Below are 19,974 nucleotides of genomic sequence, written 5' to 3'. Positions count from 1 at the left end.
CAGGAAAACAAGAAGAATGCACTTCAAGGTAATAGCGTAGACAAAGTTTCTCAACCCCTATCTAAAAGTGTTTTCTCCCATCTGTCAAAGATGTTCTAATGGCTATCAGACAGTTCTCAGTAGTGCTTCTCAGCCTCCATCTTGAGTCAAGCACCTATCTCAAACCTTCAGCTGAACTAAGCTGAACAAATACAAACAAGAACAGTTTTCTGACCATTTTATGTTTGACCATCATTTTAGTATTCTTCTGTCCAGACACGATCATTGAAGAACTGGGATACTGTCTGTTGTAAGACAAAGATGCTTCTGAGCAGACAGTCTTTGAGGGGTGTTTTTGCAGCAGGGGCTGGAGGTTGGGGGCTCAGTAGGTGGTGTCTATAACGTTGCCCTCCATCCGATGTCTGTAGGCCACTCTTGCCTTGTGGGAAAAGTAGACAACTCCTCCTCCAGCACCATCACTGGCATAGGTTGGCGGGGCAAACTGGGGCTCTGTCTCAATGGATGGAACTGGAAGGGAGGAGAGAGGACATAATTAAAAACCCATTAACTTTACATTAATACTGACATTAATCTATCTTGGTAAGTCACATCCCCATATTGTACTACTACTGATGTTGATGAACTGTCAAAGGGTTTTCAGTCCAACATTACATTCCAAATAACATAGTGTTCCGCTTTTTGAAAATAGTGCCTCTGAAAAAACCTAAATAAACAAGCATCCCACTCCAGCAAAAACGGTAGCTGGTGTTCCTACCCTCTTTAGGGAGGCAGTCTCTGCCCTTGCCCTTGTCTTTACACCTCTTGTACCAGGGAAAACACTGGAGAACCTTCACACCCATTGGTGCAGCAGCTAGAGGAGCCAGTCTGAAAAGAGAGAACAAGGATTCTGTTATTTAAAAGAAGCATTAACACTAGGTACACCATAACTCAGAAGGATTTGAACAAGAACTTGAACAATCATATTGCATTATGTGCTCTGTTTCTCACAAAATAAATGACGTGCCTTGTTCAGGGAATGTCCTCCCTATGTCATCCCTCTTCTGAATTGCACCAGCAAAATTGAGTTATTATCCATTTCTAAAACTACACACTACAAACTTGCCCTAAATGTGTAATTGTGGTTTGGGTGTAGGACTATCATTTTTCTMTTTGAGAGAGAGAGAGACAGTAGCTAAAGGGTATTTTCTTCCTTGTCCTTAATGTTTGGGGCCCTGGAGGCGGTGAACCATTTAGATTATTACTTCCAGGTATGACAGAAGACCAAATAGATGCATGTTAAAAACAGGCACTTCATCAAAGGGAGCTTTTAAATTATGTAAGTTACATATTCACAATCAGTGACCCAAATCTCTGTCTGGCTTTGTGCTGGAGACACAGGCCCAAAAAGTCCCATCTAACAGACATAATCTATCCAGTGCCTACTTATACAGTCTCATTCTACTTTTCTGTTTACATTATGCAACTATGTTGTGACAGCAAGAAGTCAATGTCACAGAGCAAATATCGAGTTTACGCATCTTCTTATGAAAGTTGATTTGCAATAGTAAAGTTAGTTTGTATCCTAAGCTTCAGGTCTGCTTAGGTCAGTGTTTCTGGTTGTTATAATGCCAGGACGCTTAACATGTCTCTAGGGAATTGTGAGAACAAACCAACAAGCTGATCTAATTATAGAGCTGTCTCCTTTACAGTATAGGGCTTCTATGTCACCTGCTAGGTAAAAGGTAACCCCAGACATGGTAACCCCAGTCATGGTAAGCCCAGACATGGTAACTAGAGGTCGACCGATTAATCGGAATGGCCGATTAATTAGGGCCGATTTCAAGTTTTCATAACAATCGGATATCGGTATTTTTGGACGCCGATTTTGCCGATTACATTTTTTATTATATATATTTTTTTTTACACTTTTAGGGATTCAATCTTATTTTTTTTTTTTACAACTTTAGGGATTCAATCTTGCAAACTTACGGTTAACTAGTCCAACGCTCGGTTAACTGCTCCAACGTGTACCTAACCATAAACATCAATGCCTTTCTTAAAATCAATACACAGAAGTATATWTTTTTAAACCTGCATATTTAGCTAAAAGAAAGGTTAGCAGGCAATATTAACCAGGTGAAATTGTGTGACTTCTCTTGCGTTCATTGCACGCAGAGTCAGGGTATGTGCAACAGTTTGGGCCGCCTGGCTCATTGCGAACTAATTTGCCAGAGTTTTACGTAATTATGACATAACATTGAAGGTTGTGCAATGTAACAGCAATATTTAGACTTAGGGATGCCATCCGTTCAAATACGGAATGGTTCCATATTTRACTGAAAGAATAAACGTTTTGTTTTCGAAATGATAGTTTCCGGATTCGACCATATTAATGACCTAAGGCTCGTATTTCTGTGTGTTATTATGTTATAATTAAGTCTATGATTTGATAGAGCAGTCTGACTGAGCGATGCTAGGCACCAGCAGGCTCGTAAGCATTCATTCAAACAGCACTTTCGTGCGTTTTGCCAGCAGCTCTTCGCTGTTTATGACTTCAAGCCTATCAACTCCCGAGATTAGGCTGGTGTAACCGATGTGAAATGGCTAGCTAGTTAGCGGGGTGCGCGCTAATAGCGTTTCAAATGTCACTCGCTCTGAGACTTGGAGTAGTTGGTCCCCTTGCCCGGCATGGGTAACGCTGCTTCGAGGGTGGCTGTTGTTGATGTGTTCCTGGTTCGAGCCCAGGTAGCGGCGAGGAGAGGGATGGAAGCTATACTGTTACACTGGCAATACTAAAGTGCCTATAAGAACATCCAATAGTCAAAGGTATATGAAATACAAATCATATAGAGAGAAATAGTCCTATAATTCCTATAATAACTACAACCTCAAACTTCTTATCTGGGAATATTGAAGACTCATGTTAAAAGGAACCACCAGCTTTCATATGTTCTCATGTTCTGAGCAAGGAACTTAAACGTTAGCTTTCTTACATGGCACATATTGCACTTTTACTTTCTTCTCCAACACTTTGTTTTTGCATTATTTAAACCAAATTGAACATGTTTAATTATTAATTTGAGGCTAAATTGATTTTATTGAAGTATTATATTAAGTTAAAATAAGTGTTCATTCAGTATTGTTGTAATTGTCATTATTACAAATAAAAAAATWAAAAATCGGCCGATTAATCGGTATRGTCTTTTTTGGTCCTCCAATAATCGGTATCGGTATCGGCGTTGAAAAATCATAATCGGTCGACCTCTAATGGTAACCCCAGTCATGGTAAGCCCAGACATGGTAACCCCAGTCATGGTGACCCATACATGCCCAACTAAGCTGTTATTGCATGTGTAAAAAAGGCCGTCCTGCTCCTCTCCTCACTACCTAACTTCCCCTCACAGTCCCTTCAGTTTCCCTTAAGTCCCGTTAGTTTGGCTGCTCAGTCTACCTAAGATATCACTTACCCATTATAGCCCTGCAATTCCCAACCAATCAGAGTGCTTGGAAATGCGCATCTGGKCTCCGCACCCGCCCACTCAGTGTTATTGTCATCAGAAGGGAGAAGACCCATGTTTCTGAGGACTTTTTGTTGTCCACAGTAACACAAATGTCTAAATGTTGTGCGTGCATCGAAATGTAAGTTGCAGGGGGGTTATTGGGGTTTTTACATGCTGTGTAATAATAGGTAATTACCACTAATTACTTGCTGTTACTTTGATAGCTTTTAGACATATGTTCTACAGTATGGCTGTTACTATTCTTTAATGTCAGAGTTGCCAATACTACTTTGCCTATTGTTTATCGTATGTAGTATTATTCCATACTATTAGTGCTATTGCATTGGTTGCACAAGTACTTTTGCAGAAGTGGTTTAATTGTTGTATTGGTAAACAGTCTTTTGCATGCACACGATACCACAGCGTTTTCCATAGTGGCCTTTATTAAGGTGTGTTATTGCGTTGCCATGGGTGAGCTTCTAGAGTCATCTTAGACAGTTCTTGGAGATTGCTCATGCGCAGAATAATTTAGGACCCTGTGGCGCCAGGGCAGAACTGATAAGGTTGCAGATTTGCACACGAGGCTGGAGAGAGGGTGCCATAAATTCTGACCCTTTGTCAATCCAAATAATTGGTTTCTCTCTCTCCAAGAGGGGACTGTTTAAGTTTGTGTTTATATTGATGCTGTCTTTATGGCCCTTTATAGACATGTTATAAGTATAATGCCATTTGCCATTTATTCATGTACATACAGTGCCTTCGGAAAGTATTCAGACRCCTTGACTTTTTCCACATTTTGTTATGTTACAGCATTATTCTCAAATGGATTAAATCGTTTTTTCTCTCATAAATCTACACACAATACCCCATAATGGCAAAGCAAAAACATTTTTTTTAGAAATTCTTGCTAATTTATAATAATAAAAAAAAGAAATATCACATTTACATAAGTATTGAGACCCTTTACTCAGTACTTTGTTGAAGCACCTTTGGCAGCGATTACAGCCTCGTGTCTTCTTGGGTATGACACTACAAGCTTGGCACACCTGTATTTGGGGAGTTTCTCCCATTTTTCTCTGCAGATCCTCTCAAGCTCTGTCTCGTTGGATGGGGAGTGACGCTGCACAGCTATTTTCAGGTCTCTCCAGAGATGTTAGAACGGGTTCAAGTCCGGGCTCTGGCTGGGCCACTCAAGGACAATCAGAGACTTGTCCCGAAGCCACTCCTGCGTTGTCTTAGTTGTGTGCTTAGGGTCGTTATCCTGTTGGAAGATGAACCTTTGTCCCAGTCTGAGGTCCTGAGTGCTATGGAGCAGGTTTTCATCAAGGATCTCTCTGTACTTTGCTCCGTTCATCTTTGCGTCAATCCTGACTAGTCTCCCAGTCCCTGCCGCTGAAAAACATCCCCACAGCATGATGCTGCCACCTCCATGCTTCACTGTAGGGATGGTGCCAGGTTTCCTCCAGACGTGACGCTTGGCATTCAGGCCAAAGAGTTCAATCTTGGTTTCATCAGACCAGAGAATCTTGTTTCTCATTGTCTGAGAGTCTTTAGGTGCCTTTTGGCAAACTCCAAGTGTCATGTGTCTTTTACAGAGGAGTGGCTTCCATCTGGCCACTCTACCATAAAGGCCTGATTGGCAGAGTGCTGCAGAGATGGTTGTCTTTTTGGAATGTTCTCCTATCTCCACAGAGGAACTCTAGAGCTCTGTCAGAGTGACCATCGGGTTCTTGGTCACCTCCCTGACTAAAGCCCTTCTCCCCTGATTGCTCAGTTTGGCCGGGCGGCCAGATCTAGGAAGAGTCTCGGTGGCTCCAAACTTTTTCCATTTAAGAATGATGGAGGCTACTTGTTCTTGGGGACCTTCAAAGCTGCAGACATTTTTTGTCTCGGAGCTCTACGGACATTTGTGTGCCTTTCCAAATCATGTCCAATCAATTGAATTTTCCACAGGTGGAGTCCAATCAAGTTGTAGAAACATCTCAAGGATGATCAATGGAAACAGGATGCACCGATGCTCAATTTCGAGTCTCATAGCAAAGGGTCTGAATACTTATGTAAGTAAGGTATTTCAGAATTTTTTTATTTTTATKAATTTGCAAAAATGGCGAAAAACCTGTTTTCGCTTTGTCCTTGCAGGATATTGTGTGTTGATTGCTGAGGATTTAATAAAATAAAAAAATCTATTTTAGAATAAGGCTATAAGATAACAAAATGTGGAAAAAGTCAAGGGGTCTGAATACTTTCCGAAGGCACTAATATGTGTATTGCATAGTTATAACCCTTAAATAATACTGTTTACATGTGTGCATATCTTTGTCTTATAGAACCACAACAATAAGATTCCAAGTAAATCACATTACCAGAATCATATAAACATCTTCAAAGGAAACAGCTGTGTCTGTGAGTGGTGGTGACTATCAAAAGTACAGTGATAGGTCTCAACATCATGTTCTAACTGGACAGCACTATAGAGGACAGAACCAAACCAATCAGTTATACAGTGGCTTCCGAAAGTATTCACCCCCCTTGGCATTTTTCCTATTTTGTTGCCTTACAACCAGGAATTAAAATAGATATTTTGGGGGTTTGTATCATTTGATTTACACAACATGCCTACCACTCTGAAGATGCAAAATATTTTTTATTGTGAAACAAGRAAAAAATAAGACAAAAAAGCAMAAAACTTGAGCGTGCATAACTATTCACGTCCCCAAAGTCAATACTTTGTTGAGCCACCTTTTGCAGCAATTACACCTGCCAGTCTCTTGGGGTATGTCTCTATAAGCTTGGCACATCTAGCCACTGGGATTTTTGCCCATTATTCAAGGCAAAACTGCTCCAGCTCATTCAAGTTGGATGGGTTCCACTGGTGTACAGCAATCTTTAAGTCATCCCACAGATTCTCAATTGGATTGAAGTGTGGGCTTTGACTAGGCCATTCCAAGACATTTAAATGTTTCCCCTTAAACCACTCAAGGTTTGCTTTAGCAGTATGCTTAGGGTCATTGTCCTGCTGGAAGGTGAACCTCTGTCCCAGTCTCAAATCTCTGGAAGACTGAAACAGGATTCCCTCAAGAATTTCCCTGTATTTAGCYCCATCCATCATTCCTTCAATTCTGACCAGTTTCCCAGTTATTTTTTTCTTTAAGCAATGGCTTTTTCTGGTCACTCTTCCGTAAAGCTCAGCTCTGTGGAGTGTACGGCTTAAAGTGGTCCTATGGACAGATACTCCAATCTTCGCTGTGGAGCTTTGCAGCTCCTTCAGGGTTATCTTTGGTCTCTTTGTTGCCTCTCTGATTAATGACCTCCTTGCCTGGTCCGTGAGTTTTTGTGGGCGGCCCTCACTTGGCAGGTTTGCTGTGGTGCCATATTCTTTCCATTTTTAAATAATGGATTTAATGGTGCTCCGTAYGATGTTCAAAGTTTCTGATATTTTTTTATAACCCAACCCTGATCTGTACTTCTCCACAACTTTGTCCCTGACCTGTTGGAGWGCTCCTTGGTCTTCATGGTGCCGCTTGCTTGGTGGTGCCCCTTGCTTAGGGATGTTGCAGACTCTGGGGCCTTTCAGAACAGGTGTATATATACTGAGATCATGTGACAGATCATATGACACTTAAGATTGCACAAATGTGGACTTTATTTAACTAATTATGTGACTTCTGAAGGTAATTTGTTGCACCAGATCTTATTACATGAATTACATAAAATCCCAAACATGAAATCCATTACATGAAATCCATTCAAATTGCAGGTTGTAAAGCAACAAAATAGAAAAAACGCCAAGGGAGATMAATACTTTTGCAAGGCACTGTAAGTATATAGCGGGTGAGGGCATCCACAGCCAACAGCTCAGACGGGAGAGGGCAAACGAGCCAACCGTTTTTTACGTGGTCCTTTAAGCCGGATTTAGTGACCAACAGGGTATCATGGTCCTTCATTTCTCCGGATTTAGCGACCAATAGTTTTTACAGTGTGTGTGTGTTTTCCTACATCCATTTCAGTTTGTGCCCTCAATTCTGACATAATTTTGGCCTAATGAGGCTACAAAGTGGGTTCCATATCAACGACTTCACATAGGCCAATCAATACAAAACGTTATAACAACACAATACTAAATGTGAAAACTAAATATTGAAAACGCCATGGACGTCTTGGTGCTATTGAATAGTAAAAGTGCTTATAACTCACCTGGAATTCAAAGATCAAAACGGTATGAATTTATATTGTAGTGAGTTTGTTTCCTTAGAATTCTCCTAGAAATTGTATAATTGCTTCCGGTTTGATGTCTCGAGGCAGTCAGAGCTCATTCCCCTGACAAATGATGGTGTATAAGCAACCTGCCTTGTTGCGCGTCTGTCACTCTCCCTTTGATACAGCAAGAGCATGGAAATTTTCCACTGTCGACTCTGCGTCTTTAAATAGCTAATCCTTCAGCGTGTGGCCACAACACAAAACATGCCTCCCTTGCCCTCTGACCCCGCCCCTGCATTTACTGTATGCGTGTGTTGGCAACTTGGCATGGAAGTTAATAGATTTCCAGTGAATTGTTGCTGTGTTCTCTTACAGTGTTGGTGTATGGAAAGCCGATTTAACATATATTCATTGAATATTTGATATCAATAGTTGTATTTTTTTATACCAATACTTGTATTTTTTATATGAATAATTAGAATTGTTGATATACGAAATTCTTGCCTACTTCACCCATATTTTTTTTGATTTGAGCAAAAAAGTATAGTGTGTAGTTCCAGTAGTCCTAGTTAGCTACACCACTACATGTAATTCACTACTGAAAACACTACCAAGATTTTAGTTTAGTTCTACCACCAACAACAAGCTACTGCAAAATGTAGTTCAAAATGTAAATACATGTATTTCACTACTCCCCAACACTGTTCCCTTATTAACTGTTAAACAAGGACATGGTGATCCAATTGGCAAGGGATGCAATGTTAGTCAGTCAAGATGATGTGTTTACCCACACTATGTAAAACATTTTATTATGCATCTTGTACCTCCACATGGTAAAATATTACATGAATTGCTTTTATTAAAGGTTGTGTATGCTATTATTATCCTGTCAACCATCAACACAAGGTGACAATAGATGTAACCAACACAATAGTCAACCATAGTTGATCAGTTTTGAAACGTGGCCTTGCCTAATCTGACACCCAGTCCAACCTAATTTGACTGATGGGCAGAACACTGACTTTTTGTGACCTTTCAGTAGCGTAAATATTTGTTTTGATTTTCAAACAGCTGACTTAGAGCACAACAGCGGGCAGGGAGAAAATAAGTTGTTTTGTAGTTTATATGAAACTGACATTGCTTTAATAAAAACAATTCTGTTTTGGATTTTCCATTCAATACTATTCTATTGCTATAATGGGCAGTTAGGATGCCTGGAATATATTCAAAATATTCACAATTACATTACAACAGCTGCTTATTCACAGGTCATGACTATAAACATGACAGAAGTAGATTGTTTTATCTTACTTTAAATGTTTTAATTAGCAAGTTACTCATGTATTTATTACTTTATGACAACTGTTTTTGTTATCCACAAAATATGATTATAGGTTGTCAACAGTTTTCTAAGAATGTCATCATTCTATTCAAGCCAGACAAGTGAATACAAGCAAAGTGTCAGAGACGTGTGTATAGGTGGCAGGGAAGTCAGGCGCAGGAGAGTCAAACGGAGTGTAAAATGMAGTCTTTTAATAAATGTCCAAGTAACATGCTCCATAACACTCATAAGAAAATGAATAATAAACAAATATGGGTACGAAGACCCGACGCGCACCTATACAAAATAAACACTACACTGACAACAAACAATCTCTGACAAAGACATGAGGGGAAACAGAGGGTTAAATACACAACAGGTAATGGATGGGATTGAAAACAGGTGTGTGGGAAGAAAAGACAAAACCAATGGAAAATGAAAAATGGATCGATGATGGCTAGAAGACCGGTGACATCGACCGCCGAGCACCGCCCGAACAAGGAGAGGCAACGACTTCGGCAGAAGTCGTGACACAAAGCCTTCCAGTTACTGAGTGAAGTGATGCTATAAAAGTGTTTTGATTCTGTATAACATATTTCTATGATGTTCTTACTTGGAATTAATATGTCATTAAAACTTTGTTGAAAGAGTCAACATTTGACAGCTGCCATATGGCATCAGAGATAGTAGCCTTGGTAACCCACATTGTTTGTGAGGTGATGTAATGGCAGTTGGAATCTCGTGCTCCACTAGAGGGAGATGTTGTCATTTCATGCTAGACAGAAACTGATTCACTTGTAGTTATTTCTATAAGACAAAACATATTTTCTGATATAATGGAAATATTTTATTCTAAACAAACATAATTTAATAATAGTACAGGATAATTCAACATAAAAAACAAACATAATAACAAATAATTGCAGTGTAGTTACAGTGGTATTTGATAGTACTTCATGTAGCATACTTGTGTTTTTACAGCTTCACCTTTGCTCTCTGCAATCTACAAACCAGTGTATTGTAAGATCCACCTCCACACCACCCCCACCAAAAGACTCATAGGCATATTATAACTGTGTCCATAAACATCATCTCCACGTGTCCACACCTCAACTTTCCCTACTACCCTCATGCCCTGTTTTCTCCCTTCCTTCACATTCCTTCCCTCCCTGCTCAAGGTAGAAGTTGCCTCTATCTACAGATCTAGGATCAGATTACTTGATCCCCAATCCTAACCTTAACCTTAAGAGGCAAGAAAATGTTATCTGACCCTGCATCAGTGGTTAGGGTCAACATATCCCTCCCCTCACACCCACACACTGCCTTTGCCCTCCCCCTCTGAGGCCCCCTGCTGGCCACAGCAGCCTCCTCCACGTTGGCGCGAGGCAGGCAGGTTCTTGTAGACGGCCCTGCTGTAGGGGATGAAACAGAGGCCCAGTTGGAGGTGGCGGGCCAGGCGGCAGTAAGCAGCCAGAGCCAGGACCAGGAGAGGGGTGACCAGGATGAAGCCCACCACCAGCAGGGCCACACAGCCACCGTCATCCAGCAGGTCTGAACAGTACAGGGACGTGCCATTGGGTTGCACCTGGGGACGACAGGGAGGAGAGGGAGGAGAAATGGTTAATGGTGTGCAACCAACACAAACACACACACACACACACACATTTTAAAACTACTCATCATGTGTTACACAGCAATGCTCAGGTCAGGACTCATGCTCTCTCTCCCTGTATGTCTCTGACTCTCCCCTCTCTGTCTCTATCTTTTTCTGATACACACAGACTTTCTTCCTGGATGTCAGTCTTACCGTAGAGTGACATAGGAAGCCAAACACGACCATGACCAGCGCTGGGGTCATGATGGTGCCGAACACAATACTGACCAGCGTACTGTTGACCAGGGCAATGATCAGGTTCTGAGCCGTCACCAGTACTGAGCACGCCCAGCAGTCCAGAGAGCCTCTTAGCTCCAGAGTGGCGTCCGTAGCCCCCGCCACGCTGCCCGCTACTGAGTACGGGGGTGGCACCACCACCCCTGACCCCCCCGTGGGCGACCCWGGCACAGAGGTCACAGAGCCTGTGTGCTGGAGGTGGAACTGCAGTGAAGACAGAGGTTCCCCATTGTTAATGTGATGCAGCTTGGTGATGCCGTTCTCCAGGGTCTGGTTCCTCGGCAGACTCATCCTCCCTAGGCCTTCGGGAAACAAAATGCTTAGTGTTATTAATTCAGTAATTTATGTGTCTGTCATACAATTTCATAATCATCATTACTAGTGGTAGTGCAGTTAATAATGGGCCAAGTGGTATAGCGCAGGCCTGTTACTGCTCTTCTGTTCGGGAGCCTTATAGGGTTTGCAGTTACAGTGCCTTCAGAAAGAACTCACACCCCTTGACTTTTTCCACATTTTGTTGTTTTACAAAGTGGGATTCAAATGGATTTAATTGTCATCTTTTGTCAATGATTGTCACGCCCTGACCATAGAGAGACTTTTTATTCTCTATTTTGGTTAGGTCGGGGTGTGACTAGGGTGGGTGATCTAGTGCATTTATTTCTATGTTGGCCTGGTATGGTTCCCAATCAGAGGCAGCTGTTTATACCCCACTGGTTTTTGTGGGATCTTTTTTTCGTGTTGATGCCTGTGAGCTCTACAGAACGTCACATTTCGTTGCTCTTTATTGTGTTTGTTAGTTTCAAATAATAAACATGTGGAACTCTACGTACGCTCCGCCGTGGTCCGAGTATGATTACCACGACGATCGTGACAGAAGATCCCACCACAACAGGACCAAGCAGCGTGCCCGGGAAGGAGGCTTGGGAGGAGATAAAGGAGGAAAAGACATCCTGGACTTGGGAGGAAATTATGGCTGGAGACGAAAGCTTTCCATGGAAGCAGACGCAGGGAGAGAAGGGAGGACAGCGACGATGCCGGGGTTCGCGGCCACAGAATAAGCCCAAAAGACAGCCCAAATTTTTGGGGGGAGGGGGCACACGGGGTGGTCGGTGCAGCCGAGGAATGAGCCAGAGACCGTCAGGGAGTCGAAGGAGGAACTCGACGAAAGATTCCGGAGAGAGGTGGTGGCGATGAGAGTGCTGCAGAGCGGGCGTGCTGAGGAGTGTGACACCAGTCCGGTGTCATCTGCACCAGTTTCACGCATCTGGCCTCCAGTGCGCCTCCCCAGTCCGGTACGTCCTGTGTCTCCTCCACGCACTCGCCCTGAAGTGTGTGTCACCGTTCCGGTACAACTTGTGCTGGTTCTACGCACCAGGTCTCCAGTGCGCATACACAGCCCAGTACGTCCTGTGCCAGTTCCCCGCACTCGCTGTGCGAAGTGTGTCATTGTTCCGGTACAATTTGTGCCGGTTCTACGCACCAGGTCTCCAGTGCACCTCCACAGCCCAGTACGTCCTGTGTTAGCTCCCCGCACTCACCGCGCAGAGTGTGTCATCGTTCCGGCACCATCTCTGCCAGCTCTACGCACCAGGTCTTCAGTGTGCCTCCACAGCCCAGTACGTCCTGTGCCTCCTCCTCGCACTCTCCCTGAAGTGCGTGTCCCCAGTCCGGTACGTCCTGTGCCTGCTCCTCGCACTCTCCCTCAAGTGCGCCTTCCCAGTCAGGTATGTCCTGTGCCTGCTCTCCGCACTCGCCCTGAAGTGCGTGTCACCAGTCCGGTGCCACCTGTACCGGCCCCACGCATCAGGCCTCCAGTGCGCCTCCCCAGTCCGGTACGTCCTGTGCCTGCTCCTCGCGCTCGCCCTGAGGTGCATGTCACCAGTCCAGTACCACCAGTGCCGGCCCCACACACCAGGCTTCCTGCGACGATCCCCAGTCCAGAGCTTCCGGCGACAGTTCCCAGTCCAGAGCTTCCGGCGACGGTTCCCAGTCCAGAGCTTCCGGCGACAGTTCCCAGTCCAGAGCTTCCGGCGACGGTTCCCAGTCCAGAGCTTCCGGCGTCAGTTTCCAGTCCAGAGCTTCCGGTGACGGTCCCCAGTCCAGAGCTTCCAGCGACGATTCCCAGTCCAGGCACGGCGTCCAGTCCCGCTCCAAGGCCGGAGTCTTCCTCTGCGCCGGTGCCCAGTCCAGGCACGGCGTCCGGTCCTGCTCCATGGCAGGAGCCTTCCTCTGCGCCGATGTACAGTCCAGGCACGGCGTCCAGTCCCGATCCATGGCAGGAGCCTTCCTCTGCGCCGGTGCCCAGTCCAGGCACGGTGGTCAACTCAGCTCCATGGCCGGAGCCTTCTTCGGTGCCGYTGCCCAGTCCGGGTGCGGCGTACAACCCAGCTCCATGGTCGGGGCCCTTCTCTGCGCCGATGCCCAATCCGGGCATGGCGTTCTACCTGGCTCCATGGCCAGACCCGTGGTCTGGGCGGGGGCAAAGTACTCAGTGATGTGTTATGTTTAGGGCAAATCCAACAGGGTATTCAGGGCATAAAGTTCCTTTCTTTGCCACATTTTTTTGCAGTTTTACTTTAATGCCTTATTGCAAACAGGATGCATGTTTTATTCTGTACAGGCTTCCTTCTTTTCACTCTGTCAATTAGGTTAGTATTGTGGAGTAACTACAATGTTGTTGATCCATCCTGAGTTTTTTCCTATCACAGCCATTAAACTCTGCAACTGTTTTAAAGTCAACATTGACGTCATGGTGAAATCGCTGAGAGYTTTCCATCCTCTCCGGCAACTGAGTTAGGTAGGCCACCTGTATCTTTGTAGTGACTGGGTGTATTGATACACCATCCAAAGTTTAATTAATAACTTCATCATGCTCAAACGGATATTCAATGCCTGCTTTTTTTAAACCCATCTACCAATAGGTGCCCTTATTTGTGAGGCATTGGAAAACCTCCCTGGTCTTTGTGGTTGAATCTGTGTTTGAAATTCAGTGTTCAGCTGAGGGACCTTACAGATAATTAAATGTGTGGGGTACAGAGATGAGGAGGTCATTCAAAAATCATGTTAAACACTATTATTGCACACAGAGTGAGTCCATGCAACTTTGTATATGACTTGTTAAGCACATTTTTACTCCTGAACTAATTTAGGCTTGCCATAACAAAGGGGATGAACACTTATTGACTCAAGACATTTCAGGTTTACATTTTTAATTCATTTGTAAAAATGTTTAAAAACACAATTCCACTTTGACATTATGGGGTATTGTGTGTAGGCCATTTAATCAATTTTAAATTCAGGCTGTAACACAACAAAATGTGGAAAAAGTCAAAGGGTATGAATACTTTCTGAAGGCACTGTACAGTCGTGGCCAAAAGTTTTGAGAGTGACACAAATATTAATTTTCACAAAGTCTGCTGCCTCAGTTTGTATGATGGAAATTTGCATATACTCCAGAATGTTATGAAGAGTGATCAGATGAATTGCAATTAATTTCAAAGTCCCTCTTTGCCATGCAAATGAACTGAATCCCCCAAAAACATTTCCACTGCATTTCAGCCCTGCCACAAAAGGACAAGCAGACATCATGTCAGTGATTCTCTCGTTAACACAGGTGTGAGTGTTGACGAGGACAAGGCTGGAGATCACTCTGTCATGCTGAATGAGTTCAAATAACAGACTGGAAGCTTCAAAAGGAGGGTGGTGCTTGGAATCATTGTTCTTCCTCTGTCAACCATGGTTACCTGCAAGGAAACACGTGCCGTCATCATTGCTTTGCACAAAAAGGGCTTCACAGGCAAGGATATTGCTGCCAGTAAGATTGCACCTAAATCAACCATTTATCGGATCATTAAGAACTTCAAGGAGAGCAGTTCAATTGCTGTGAAGAAGGCTTCAGGGCGCCCAAGAAAGTCCAGCAAGCGCCAGGACCGTCTCCTAAAGTTGATTCAGCTGCGGGATCGGGGCACCACCAGTACAGAGCTTGCTCAGGAATGGCAGCAGGCAGGTGTGAGTGCATCTGCACGCACAGTGAGGCGAAGACTTGTGGAGGATGGCCTGGTGTCAAGAAGGGCAGCAAAGAAGCCACTTCTCTCCATGAAAAACATCAGAAAAATGGATATTCTGTAAAAGGTACAGGGGTTGGACTGCTGAGGACTGGGGTAAAGTCATTTTCTCTGATGAATCCCCTTTCCAATTGTTTGGGGCATCCGGGAAAAAAGCTTGTCAGGAGAAGACAAGGTGAGCTCTACCATCAGTCCTGTGTCATGCCAACAGTAAAGCATCCTGAAACCATTCATGTGTGGGGTTGCTTCTCAGCCAAGGGAGTGGGCTCACTTACAATTTTGCCTAAGAACACAGCCACAAATAAAGAATGGTACCAACACATCCTCCGAGAGCAACTTCTTCCAACCACCCAGGAACAGTTTGGTGACGAACAATGCCTTTTCCAGCATGATGGAGCACCTTGCCATAAGGCAAAAGGGATAACTAAGTGGCTCGGGGAACAAAACATTGATATTTTGGGTCCATGGCCAGGAAACTCCCCAGACCTTAATCCCATTGAGAACTAGTGGTCAATCCTCAAGAGGCGAGCGGACAAACAAAAACCCACAAATTCTGACAAACTCCAAGCATTGATTATGCAAGAATGGGCTGCCATCAGTCAGGATGTGGCCCAGAAGTTAATTGATAGCATGCCAGGGCGGATTGCAGAGGTCTTGAAAAAGAAGTGTCAACACTGCAAATTTTGACTCTTTGCATCAACTTCATGTAATTGTCAATAAAAGCCTTTGACACTTATGAAATGCTTGTAATTATACTTCAGAATTCCATAGTAACATCTGACAAAAATATCTAAAGACACTGAAGCAGCAAACTTTGTGAAAATTAATATTTGTGTCATTCTCAAAACTTTTGGCCACGACTGTAGATAGATGGGGAGGCTGATAATGGATCCCCTTTCCACACAGGAATCTGTTTGGCATGCCCCTATTTCAATAGTAGACTGAAAAAAAGCCTATGAATGTCATTGCATTAAAGTGAGGGTAGCTAAGTTTCCTAAAGTACAGTGGTGAGAGGTGCAGACAGTAAACACAGATAATTACATAACTCTGGGCGGGAGGAAATGGACTTCCCTTGGCCCCACCCCCAGTCTCCTGGATGACTAAAGACCCAGAACAATGAGATCCCCCCCCCAACCCCACCCTCTTCAAAACCCCATTCTAAGAAACCTTCTTCCACTAATTTTAAACGTCAACAACCTTTTGTTGATTGGATTTTAACTGAAAACTGATAATTGTAATGGGTTATTTAATTTATTTCACCAAACTTTCATCAATGTTCAGTTGACTTTAGCAGTGGGGTGGGACCTCAGGCACAATGTGTCATATTCACATGTCCTCAGATCACATCTGATACTATAACTGTTGGTATTAAGATGAAGGTAGCATGTGCAGGTATGACCAGCATGTATAACCTCTCATAGAACATCATGGGAAAAAGGGTTCATGGATTGAAATAGTTACTTTTCCATTCAGTCTTCATATGAACCAAGCAAAGAAGGGGGTGGATTAAAAACCTTCCAATAAAGTATTTTTATTTTATTTATTTAATTAGGCAAGTCAGTTAACAACAAATTCTTATTAACAATGATGGCCTACCCCGGCCAAACCCTAACTCAGACGACGCTGGGCCAATTGTGCGCCGCCCTATGGGACTCCCAATCACAACCTGTTGTGATACAGCCTGGAATTGAACCAGGGTCTGTAGTGATGCCTCTAGCACTGAGGTGCAGTGCCTTAGACTGCTGCGCCACTCAGGAGCCCAAAAGATTATTAAACGGTCTTGGTAATACAATACAAAATGCTAAACTTCTCATCACACCCAAACTTCAATTGAAAATGCTCTAGAAGCATGCATAAACCCTATGAGCTGGAAAAAAGTTGACTATGATCTTTGTTAGGATGTTTAGTTTGAGTTTCCATGTCCCTCCATCCCTGGATTCCCATAATGATTACAATGAGATGTGTTTACTCACTTTGTGATTGGTGGAGCAGTTCTGAGGATTTGTCTCTCTGTCTCTCGCCTCTCACAGTAGCAGTAAGAGAAGATGTGAATACACTCTATTCTTTAACCTGTCTTCCTTCTCTGAGAATGCGCGTCGAGAGAAGAAGAGGTAGGTCTCCACGACATGAACATCCAGATCCTGAGGTCAGACTGATGACATTGACCAGGTGGAGGTTTATACCCTGATGATGAGAGTTTAGACCTTTGTCATTCTCTGATATATCCTGGTGTTTCTGAAACTCCAGGTATTCAGCAGATGCTTTGTGTCTGCAAAGGTCTCAGTCGGTGTCACTCTCTTTCCCCTTTGCTTTGTGTTAAATTCTACGCTCTGCACAGTTAAGGCAAATATTGCTTTTCTGTTTGGCTCTGACTCTTCCTTTCCTGCCGTGCTGTTTCCTCACTTTCATTCCAGTTTGGTTAGTCACTGAGTCTCCCCTCTGTCTCCTGTCTGTCTCCTGTCTGTCTCCCCTCTGTCTCCTGTCTGTCTCCTGTCTGTCTCCCCTCTGTCTCCTGTCTGTCTCCTGTCTGTCTCCCCTCTGTTTCCTATCTGTCTCCTCTCTGCTGGTTGTGTGTCTGTGGGCTGCTGTGGTGCTGGCCGGGTTACAGAGAGGCAGCTGGGGAGTGTTAGACGTTGGTGATGGTATTTGGAGAGGGCGGGACACAGGAGGGATTACACTGATAACCCTTGGACCCAGTGGGGAGCGAAGGGGTAGGGAGGGAGGGAAGGGGGGAGCGAGGGGGTAGGGAGGGGAGAAAGGGGGAGCGAGGGGGTAGGGAGGGAAGAGAGGGAAGGGAGGAGAGAGGGGGAGAAAGTGTTTATCTGAATAGATAAGGAGACGGGTGAGAGTTGCCAAACTCTTGCAGTCACTACAACCCCTAACCACTACCTTCTTGCTGCAGTTACTACAACCACTACCTCCTGCTGCAGTCACTACAACCACTAACCACTACTTCTGCTGCAGTCACTACAACACACTATACACCAACCTTCTGCTGCAGTTACTACAACCAGTAACCACTACCTTCTGCTGCAGTCACTACAACCCCTAACCACTGCCTTCTGCTGTAGTCACTACAACCACTAACCACTACTTCTGCTGTAGTCACTACAACCAACAACCACAACCTTCTGCTGCAGTCACTAACGACCACTAACCACTACCTTCTGCTGCAGTCACTACGACCACTAAACACCTTTCTGCCGTAGTACTAAACACTGACCACTTACACTTCTCTGAGTCACTGACAACCACATATACCTCTTCTGCAGGTCACTACAACCACTAACCACTACCTTCTCTAGTCACCTACAACCACTAACCACTACCTTCTGCTTGCAGTCACTACAACCAACCACCACTACCTTCTGCTGTAGTCATCTACACAACCTAAACCACTACCTTCTGCTCAGTCACGCAACCACTAACACTACCTTCTGCTTAGTCACTACAACACTAACACTACCTTCTGCTGCAGTCACGCAAACACTAACCACTACCTTCTGCTGTAGTCACTACAACCACTAACACTACCTTCTCTGTAGCACCTACAACCATCACCACTTACTCTATCTCTGCTGTAGTCATTACAACCACTAACCACTACCTTCTCTGTAGTCACTACAACCAATAACCACTACCTATCTGCTGTAGTCACTACAACCACTAACCACTACCTTCTGCTGTAGTCACTACACCACTCACCACTACCTTCTTTGTAGTCATTACAACCACTAAACACTAATTCTTCTCATGTACTACACCACTAACACCTACACTTTGCTGCAGTCACTGCAACCACTAACCACTACCTTCTTCTGCAGTCACTACAACACTAACCACTACCTTATGCTGCAGTCACTGCAACCACTAACGCTACTTCTTCTCAGTCACTACAACCACTAACACTACCTTCTGCTGATTCACTACAACCACTAACCACTACCATTCTGCTGCAGTCACTAAAACCACTAACCACACCTTCTGCTGCAGTCACTACAACCACTAACCACTACCTTCTGCTGCACGTCACTAAAACCACTACCTACTTCTGTGTAGTCACTACAACCACTACCCACTACCTTCTGTTGCAGTCACTACAACCACTAACCATACCTTCTGCTGCAGTCACTAAAACCACTCACACTACCTTCTGCTTAGTCACTACAACCACTAGCCACTACCTTCTGTTGCAGTCACTACAACCACTAACCACTACCTTCTGCTGCAGTTTACTACAAACACTAACCACTACCTTCTGTCTGTACACTTACAAACCAACCTAACCACTACCTTCTGCTGCACTTACTACAAACACACTACCTTCTGCTGCAGTTACTCAATCCATACCAGTAACCACTACCTTCGTCTGCAGTCACTACACACACTAACCACTACCTTCTGCTGCAGTCACTACAACCACTATACCACTAACTTCTGCTGCAGTTACTACAACCGCTAACCACTACATTCTCCGCAGTCACTACAACCACTAACCAATACTTCTGCTGCAATACTACAACCACTAACACCACTACCTTCTGCTGTATGTCACTACAACCACTAACCACTACCTTCTGTGCAGTCACTACAACACTAACCACTACCTTCTGCTGTAGTCACTTACAACCACTCACCACTACCTTCTTGCTTAGTCACTACAACCACTAACCACTACCTTCTGCTGCAGTCACTCAACCACTAACCACTACCTTATGCTGCAGTCACTGCAACCACTAACCACTACCTTCTTCTTCAGTCACTACAACCACTAACCACTACCTTAGCTGCAGCACTGCAACCACTAACCACTACCTTCTTCTGCAGTCACTACAACCACTAACCACTACCTTATGCTGCAGTCACTGCAACCACTAACCACTACCTTCTTCTGCAGTCACTACAACCACTAACCACTACCTTCTGCTGTAGTACTACAACCACTAACCACTACCTTCTGCTGCAGTCACTAAAACCACTAACCACAACCTTCTGCTGCAGTCACTACAACCACTAACCACT

At 44.1% G+C, this 19,974-nt stretch overlaps 1 protein-coding gene and 1 long non-coding RNA gene across 2 annotated transcripts; both read right to left on the bottom strand.

Moving 5' to 3' along the window:
- Window positions 1-7,908, bottom strand: LOC111964138 (uncharacterized). Its single transcript, XR_002877350.2, has 3 exons — window positions 7,674-7,908; window positions 755-864; window positions 1-507 (listed from the first exon to the last, which is right to left on the bottom strand). It is a non-coding gene; the product is annotated as an uncharacterized lncRNA (long non-coding RNA).
- A 1,281-nt stretch (window positions 7,909-9,189) lies between these two features.
- Window positions 9,190-17,556, bottom strand: LOC111964137 (transmembrane protein 88-like). The gene is made up of 3 exons (XM_023987877.3): window positions 16,926-17,556; window positions 10,805-11,190; window positions 9,190-10,582 (listed from the first exon to the last, which is right to left on the bottom strand). Exons 2-3 carry the CDS (start codon window positions 11,177-11,179, stop codon window positions 10,304-10,306), a joined length of 654 nt encoding a protein of 217 aa, XP_023843645.1. The 5' UTR covers window positions 11,180-11,190; window positions 16,926-17,556; the 3' UTR covers window positions 9,190-10,303.
- Between the last annotated feature and the right edge of the window lie 2,418 nt (window positions 17,557-19,974).

This window comes from Salvelinus sp. IW2-2015, linkage group LG5, assembly GCF_002910315.2.
Source record: "Salvelinus sp. IW2-2015 linkage group LG5, ASM291031v2, whole genome shotgun sequence".
NCBI classification, from domain to species: domain Eukaryota; kingdom Metazoa; phylum Chordata; class Actinopteri; order Salmoniformes; family Salmonidae; genus Salvelinus; species Salvelinus sp. IW2-2015.
The sequence above is the reverse complement of the archived record's forward strand: the minus strand, read 5'-3'. Positions and strand labels throughout refer to the sequence as shown.